This window comes from Conger conger, chromosome 11, assembly GCF_963514075.1.
Source record: "Conger conger chromosome 11, fConCon1.1, whole genome shotgun sequence".
Classification (NCBI taxonomy): domain Eukaryota; kingdom Metazoa; phylum Chordata; class Actinopteri; order Anguilliformes; family Congridae; genus Conger; species Conger conger.
Genome location: NC_083770.1, coordinates 32,453,042 through 32,461,970, shown reverse-complemented (window position 1 = coordinate 32,461,970; position 8,929 = coordinate 32,453,042). Strand labels below are relative to the sequence as shown.

Genomic DNA, 8,929 nt, shown 5'->3' with positions numbered 1-8,929 from the left:
ATATTGGTACACAGATGTATCAATACTGTGTGTGCATGTACATAGAGCAATCGACCAGATTCAAACCCTTGGAGGCAGTGGCCTTAACCACCCATGGCCACCACAGGCAAAATTTATACTAATTAGATATGAAATCAAACATATAAACAGTAATATGGCATGTCACAATATGGCTACATTAACCAATCATTTCCATTCATTTACCTTAACCACTACGGTCCTACAGAACTCCACGTCCTGCGGGCCGCAGTGTATTTGATCCTACCATGCGCTACATTACCTGTTTTCACCTGTTTGGTTCAGATATTAACGCAATTAGTTCAAGCATTACATTAACCATTGTTACAGGCCCATAGTAATTCCTACAGGGATTATCCAATATGGATTGCTCAAATATTTATGGAATGATTGACTTGGAATGTCAATTTTACTTTTCCTGCTATGAGTCAAACATAAAGAACGCGCTGAGAGTTCATAGTTCAAATAACCAAGCAACACGAAACCAGCACGTGGGTGGATGAAGTGATTGGTGAGTTCATATTTTCGCCAATAACTTTCTCTTGTTGTATGTACCGACGCTGCACCCTTCCTTTTCAGTAAGTTGATAACCGTTGCGTCATCACTTTAGACATTCTCGTTTCTGGGACTTTCCGTTTTAGCTAGCTAAGGCGAGGGGAGAGTGGAGGCGAGTTAGTAGTTATCTTGGAGGCGGTGCATTAACAACGTGGCAAAAAACAGATAAATTGGCCAATGACAGGTACGACAACACTAGACAGCACTTTAATCCTGAGTTACGAATGCCCATCTGCAAGGAACGCTATCTGTTGGGTTTTGAGATGTCTGAGGTTCAGGTGTTAGACAGATCCGTACTTGTATTGATTGATCACTGCAACGAGATGAAGCGGCAAGAAAGTATCTCCCGGATTGTCACTTGCTTTGTATTTGTGGTTTTCAGCGGAATTTTTTTCTTGTTCCTTCAAACGCACAGCTCTCTGGACTGCAAGGTAAATGTTCTGAAATTCGCGGCACGGCATTTGTCTTGCCATGTTGTTCAGCTTTCTACTAATTGTTTATTTTGTTTTTATTTAAAGCACAACAAAAACGATTTGGAACACAGTGAGTTATTATTATTATTTATTATTATTATTATTTGGCTGTTGATTTTGTGTGTAGTGGTGACGGTGGTGATGGATGATTTAGATTCAGCAGTGTGCGATTGGCTTATCTTTGTAGTTACAGAATGCAAGTGGTGCTTTTTTTCTGCTTCAGGTACAAGTGCCCATTACCAGCCAGAAATTGAATCCCGTCCAAATGCGCACCTGACAGGTGGGTCTTACGTCATCAATCGAACAACGAGCTTCCGTTGTACCAGTTTTTATTATTATTATTTTTTTTTTCCTGTGATTATGTGGTTTAAGTTTTTAATGCTACTTTTGCTTGCGCATATATTGGAGCATTGCAATAGCATACTTATGTAAATATGAAAGGTGCAATAAAGGCGCTGACATGCGGTCAAATCGCATGCATTGCTCACAGTTATCGGAAGAACCGGAGGCATTGCATCACTGGTTTGGAATGTTACAGGCAGGTAATAATGGAAATACACGCTAAGGTAGGGGAATACGAACTCGTTAAGAACAATAGGCTATTTGTTTACTGCTAAATTACAGCATATTGACTAGCAGTTTAGTATGTACACAATGCTTTTGTTTAAACCAGCACAGCTTGTGTGGCCATCTTCGTTGTTATAGCCCAGGGGACATCTTGTTCCAATTTCCAATGTATTCTTTTTTCTTTTTTTACTCAAATGCATCAAAGTTGGTGTTATTTATACTCATAATACCAATACGTTATAATATCATTATAATAAACTATGCCGAACAATAACAGAGAACTATGCCGAAATAATCAACAGTAACTTTTAATTATAATTTTGGCCACATGTAAGGAAACCAACATTAAAAAGGCTACGTTTAATGAATAAATGCTATTAGCAAGGAGTTTTGCAATATTTTTTTACCTCAGGATGTTTCGCGTGTAGCTGAAGTAAGCTAGTTAGCGAGACTGCAATGCTCAACAAATACTATTTTCACATAACATTATAATTTATTTATATACATATATTTATGGCTATCTCCACTAGAAAATCCAACAAAATACTTTCTGGGGTTTTGCCCCCAAGGGTGCAATTTGTACATTTTCAACTTTAAACATTGTCCCTCTGTCTCTAAACTAATTAATCATTTTCTAATCTAATGCACCTTAAAAATAACTTAATCTATAGCTTAATACAAATACAATCTTATCCTAAGAATGCTGGACCTAAAGCAGTTTGCTCCTTATTGCTGTGTCTTGCAAGTGAGCATGTCTAGTCTTTGTTGTAGTTGTGTGTGTTTATGACAGATTTTGGAATTACCAACTGCATGCAGTGCAAGAAAATTCATTGAGAATTAAATATGTAATGTATGCCAACGGCAGAGGAATTGTTTTTACAAAGTAATCTTTAAGAGCAATGTGTGAAATTCATCATTTAAAACGGTGGCTTTGAGATTCATAATTGCCTTCAGCAAACACTTTTCAACTTTTCTGCCTCAACAGCTCTAAATTGTTCCATGCAAAACACTGAGTATCTTGAATGGGAAACAAGAAAAGGAGATGCTCACCTCCACATGTTTAATTATAGTAACAAGGCCCTCATAGCTCCTCAGGATGGCAATTACTCCATCTACCTGCAGATCACATACAGAATGTACGAGGACTACCACTGTAACCCCAGAAACCTGCTTCAACTTAAACAAGAGGTGTTTCACCGATCTGACCGCTACCCTGATCAAACGGTCCTCATGATGGCATTGGACTCCATAAACTGCAGCGAGAAAACCTGGAGGAAATCACTCTATATGTCTCGTGTGTTCTCCTTGGAGAAGGGTGATCAGCTGAAGGTGAAAGTGGGACACCTGAAACTAATTGACTGCAATGAGAAGAAAGTGTTTTTTGGTGCTTTTCTGATTTAGGGAGGGTCATTTATTGTTAATTAAATTTTTGGAAATATTGTTTTATTTGTGTCGACAATATTATAAGAATATATTCCTTTTGAGGACATTTTTATACTTGTTTCTGTATTGAATTGGCCGGGCAACTGATTGCATGCTGAAAACGTAATTTAGTTTAAAAAGTTACTGACATGCTCACCAAAATCATATTCATTGATAATTCTTTTTGCAGTGTGTGCTGTCTGAGTCACATTTAAATTATTTTTTCCTGTGTTTAATGCTAAATAAAGCCAAAAAACAAACTGCATCACAATTTACAATATATATTGCTTGTACACTTGCCCAATATTGGCCATCTCCACTGACCAACTGACTCACACCTCACTATTAGTCTGTTGTTTTGCTTGTAAATATATAACCTTTGTATTTTGTAATAAAATTATTTTTTATTTTACAATTGTTGGGTGTCTCAGTTTAAATAGTTACCATCTCCTTCTGTATCAGTTTAAACATGATAAATATATACTTTATTTGGTACACCTCTCTAGTACTCTAAAGGACCCCCTTTTGCCTACAGCCTGAATTCTTCACAGCATGGAATCAACAAGGTGCTGGAAACACTCCTGGTCCACGCTGACTCAGCTGTATCACAGTTCCTGCTGTTCTTGGCTCCTCATTCATGCTGCAAACTTCCCTTTCTACCTCATTCCAAAGGTGCACTGTTGGATAGAGATCTGGGGAATGTTCAGGCCATTGGAGGAAAAAGTTCCTGCCGTGTTAATGGCACCAGCTGGAGATGAGGTGTGTTTTATGACATGGTACATTATCCTGCTGGATGTATCCATTTGAAAAAGGTTAGGCTGTGGCCATAAATGAATGCACATGGTATCCCTCTGTCCCTAACCCTTAATAAAAAATGTTTAAAAAATTGCACTTACAATGACTTACGATGTCTTTTTGTTTAGAACAGCTCTTCCAGCTCAGCATGTTATAGTAGCTATGGATTTGATGCTTTTACCCTGTGGAAGAACCTATGCACAATATGCAGGAAGGCATATTGCCGGGAAATAAAGTTTCTTCACACCAGGCTACACTTCTCCAATTTCTTCAATTGTCCAGTTTTGGTGATCTCATGATATGTATGATGCTGTAGATAGCGTAATTTTGCTGTTCTTTGCTGACCGGTGGAATCCAGTGTGGTTTTCTGCTGCTGCAACACATCTGCTTCAAGTTTCGACACACGTCAGAAATGACGTTCTTCACACCACTGTTGTAAACTGCTGCCATTTGAGTATATATGGTATTTCTGTCAGCTTGAAGAAGCCTGCCCATTCTCTTCTGACCTCTTTCAATAGCAAGTTGTTTTTGCTCTGCCGCTCACTGGATGTTTTTTGTTTAGTGCATCATCCTCTGTAAACTCTAGGGGTACAAGGGCTTTTCACTGGGGTGGTACCCTATGGCCAGGTACATAAAACTGTGCCCCTAGTCAGCAATACAATTTAAACTGTACTTACTTCTAATATAATTATATAATTCATTAGTAAACATTTTTTAACATAATTTTGCTTTCAGAGTACATTTAAGAAATGTACCATACTTTATTAGATATTTTCTTACTATATATTTCTGTTGATTACCCGCTAATACAAGAGGCTGTATTTTTGTCATGTTGTTTTTATCTTCAGTTATTGTGTGTCAATGGGGAGAGCCAACACTGACACGCCCTCGAAAGTATATTTTATCTTTATATAGCAAAGTATTATACTGCACATTGCCTGCAGCATGTTCCTCATGAGAAAAAATAGTTGGCACGTCTTCCAACTACAGGATGTGATTTATATGCTCATATACAGTAGAGTCCATGTGAATTGCCCAATACATGGAAATATAAATGGTGAGAAGGAGAGGAAGTGAGTCAGCTGCATTGTATTGTATTGTGTGTATTAATTGGTTACTGAAAACAGCCACAGCTTCAAAGCCATTGACTATGCCCTGGGGGAAGTGACCAAATAGACATTAGGATAGTGGAAGTGATGGTCAGAAGCTGAGCAGTAACAGTGACAGAGTTACATTTTTCTTCAATATCTGCTTCTGGTAATATACAGTACATGCATGTGAAAATATCATCTTACTATTGTGACAATTGTGAATTGTTTCTAAGCACCATAGGTTTTGAGGTGTAAGCACTGACAGTTTCAGTCTCATGGAGGAAGCTTGTAAAATCACTGCAACAAGGCCAAGAAAGTTTATGACTCATGACTTATCTCTGAAATCTTTTAGTCAGTATTGCAGTTCAAAGACTATTTCTCAGACAGAATACTGTATGTCTGCAATGGAAAGTGAGATGTAATGTTGTTACAGGATTACAACAGAGATTTAGTATAAACATTGTTAAACCAGAATGCTGGGTAAACAGAGCTGTGCTGTTGCCAATACAATGGTAAATTAGCTCATCCACTACTACAAATAATGGGGTTGATTATTAACTGTGGGAACAAGAATAGGTGCAGTGGCATTAAGAGCTTAATTATCACCTGATCTTTAAACTGTTTGATAACTGTGTGATTACATGGATCACTGGCATGATATCACATGACAAGGTTTTTTTTTTAAGCCCAGGGAAAATAAATATATGCAATTTGGGCTTAAATTCAGATGTTATAATGAAAATAAATGTCAATTCTGCTTTTGATTATTATTATTATTATTATTATTATTATTATTATTATTATTATTATTATTATTATTATTATTATAAAAGCAGTTTAAATCCGAGTATGTGAAGCAACAAATGCTACAAGGGTAATTACAATCATCATAACACAGTAGGCTAATAATTACAAAGCTAACATTATTTAGCTACTGCCTAAGTTAATGAAATACAATGTGCTTTAAACATTGCATGTGCACAATTGCTCTGTACTGGTTTCATATTCTGAGCCATAATGTGAAACCTCGGCAAATATTGTAGGCTGTACTATATGACTACGACATACGTCATGACATCTCTCCGCCTGAACAAAACGGTCAACAAATGTACTGCTGCTGCACTGCAGCTTCCTCAATCCCCACGCAGTCCCCAACAAGCAGCGAAACTATTCAATGTTCAGGTATGAAGTGAATGCGATACGGAAAAGCACAGGTTTCACCTGAGCTCCCACACAGTCCTATCTAGAACTTCACTGAAACCGCATTTACACGATCGTTTCTCTATCTTTATTTCATTTCAAAACCGGATCTTCGTATCCAACGGCTATTGTTCTCGTTTCTGATGATCAAAACTTGCAATATTGCTACTTTCGTATAGTGCTATTTATATTGATAAGAGTGCAATTCATATTAAGATAATGTACAGTATAGTCTACTGAAGGTTTGTTACATTTTATGCATGTTAAACTGTCAGTTTGTGACAGAAAAGTGGAGATTTATACATGTATGCACAACATGAAATATATAAACATTTATAAAAAGTTTTCTAAATATTAACATAGCTTTCAGTTCAGATATTTGTGTTCAAATGTGTTTACAAAATAAAATCTACTTCATTCTAAACATGGCATTATCAGCATATCTGAAATAGATCTGAGTGAAATGTGATGTGACTCAATCAACCTACCTTAAGATCCTTTTCAGCTTTCACAGCAGCAGTATGGGGTGCCAAATGCAACGAAACGGTATAATTTTTCTTTGCATTTATTCCCACATTTAATCAAATGTATTTTTTCTCATATATATATACAATATTAGAATAAATCGTGCTATTCCAAAATTATAAATATTAGCTAAATGTTTAATTACTTGCAGGGATGGGCAAAAATACATAAAATGTAAATGTAGCAAAATAAAATACAAAATACTGCAACCAAAAAAAATTATCAAAATAAAATACAGTTTTTTGTATTTTGAAAATACAATAAAATACATTCCCGTTGAGTATTAGATTGGTGGTTCAAAAGCATCCACTCCATATACAGTGCCTGCCAAAAGTATGGTAATAGTAAAAATAACAATGAGCTATGTTTGCTATATACATACACCATTTGTATTGAGATCAATAGGCAGCTTTAATTGCATGGTATTTACAAGTGTACATGTTTTACCATTTTACACCTCATTTTCTGTTCGGCAGAAGCAAGTTCACAGATGAGTGACAGGTGTCACTATTGCTTCGGTGTTTCCTTTTGTATGGACTGTTAACACATAAAAGAGCAGTGAGAAGAGATTTAGCCTTTGTTTCCATCTGTGGAGTCAGCAGACCATACACCATCATGAAAGAAACCACTGGTGGACTGAAGGCACGGAAGCAGCAAGGCGTACCTAATCACAGGGGTATCAGGGCGTACCTAATCACAGGGGTCTCAAGGCGTACCTAATCACAGGGGTATCAAGGCATACCTAATCACAGGGGTATCATCACTCACATTGCCAAGTTCTCTTTGCTTCAATACCAGATTTTTGGTTCAGCAGACACTGCAAGCCGAACAATTACAGTATCGTGTTAATGCAGTTCCCCTTGATGATTTGGTGTCAATAAGACAAATATAAGACAAATTTTGTTTAGCAAGAACTCATGGCCAGTTAGCCACTGTTTACAATTTCCATGCAATCATTACTAATCTGTCAGCAACTAGTCTCAGTCCAAATGGTAAATGGTAAATGGTTGGCATTTATATAGTGCCTTTATCCAAAGCGCTGTACAATTGATGCTTCTCATTCACCCATTCATACATACACTCACACACCGACAGCAATTGGCTGCCATGCAAGGCACTGACCAGCTCGTCAGGAGCATTTGGGGGTTAGGTGTCTTGCTCAGGGACACTTCGACACAGCCCGGGTGGGGGATCGAACCGACAACCCTCCGACTGCCAGACGACTGCTCTTACTGCCTGAGTACTAATAGTCATGTGTTTTAATTGTGCTCTTAAATGTGTTTTTAATTGTGCTCTTTGTTCAGGCCTGCTGTGCAAGATTGTTAAATTTCAAATACTCTGCAGTTCACTTGATGGATTGGAGACTGAAAACAAGCAGGGACTAGTCTGAAAAGCTAGATGACTTGCATGATTTTTATGCCCTCTGAAAATGAAAGATGGGACAGGTTTACAATTGCATTTTGACATTCCAGATCAGGGAATAAAGGGGAACTGGGGTACAAATTGCTTAGAAAATAAAATGTAAAAACTATACTTGTCTAGAATACGTTATCTGAATTATACCTGTCATGGAATTTGTTGCTCACATATTTTATATTAAATTACACTAGTCCTTTACTATTTTGTAACTGATTAAATTCAGAAAATACACAAATACACTTTATGATAGCGTTAAAATAAGTATATTCATTTCATAACTGTTAATGATAATTTACTGTAATGCAATAGTGAACATATCATATACCAGGTTGCAATCCAAGAAGAAGCTGCAGGGTTCAATGGTTTAATGGCTTTAAAAACAGGTCAAATGTTTCAGATCTAATCTGTGTGATCATAACTGCTAGTGAAGTTACAGCCACTCCTTGGAGCTGCTACTTTGAACTGGCTGCAATGATGTGCGTTCTTAACACAGCAGTCCTCGGCCCCATTTTCACTTTATCCTCCCTCTTTTGTCTCTGGTTTGTCAGGGGTGCCTTGTCAGGAAGTTATTAAGTACATCTGTGACTCAAAGGGTGTGTCATAACATGAAAGTATTCTCCTTTCCATCTCACGTTTCCTCCTCCTATTCAGAAGTATTGGGGGGTGTAGACGAGTGGAGGAAAAGAGGATGCATTTTTTGGAGAAGCACTCAAAGTCCCCCTCTTGTGGTGCATAGCTGGCACTGGCCATTGAGGTAGTTAAAAGATAGTTCTCTTCCTATAGTTGTTTTTATATTATTTCAGTGTTAGGGCACGTTTTAAACTTGCCCAGTAAATTGACAGCAAAATGAAGGATATTTAGATA

General features: G+C 37.3%; 1 protein-coding gene across 2 annotated transcripts; it reads left to right on the top strand.

Annotated features, from left to right (window-relative positions):
* The first annotated feature begins 766 nt into the window (after window positions 1–766).
* LOC133141059 (tumor necrosis factor ligand superfamily member 15-like) lies at window positions 767–3,933 on the top strand. 2 transcript variants are annotated; one of them, XM_061261438.1, is made up of 4 exons: window positions 767–1,004; window positions 1,092–1,116; window positions 1,270–1,326; window positions 3,571–3,933. In XM_061261438.1, the coding sequence occupies exons 1-4, from the start codon at window positions 798–800 to the stop codon at window positions 3,573–3,575; spliced, it is 294 nt and encodes a 97-aa protein (XP_061117422.1). In that variant the 5' UTR covers window positions 767–797; the 3' UTR covers window positions 3,576–3,933. The 2 variants fall into 2 exon arrangements, with proteins under 2 accessions (XP_061117422.1, XP_061117421.1); XM_061261437.1 differs by lacking the exon at window positions 3,571–3,933 and adding an exon at window positions 2,599–3,552.
* The last annotated feature ends 4,996 nt before the right edge of the window (window positions 3,934–8,929 follow it).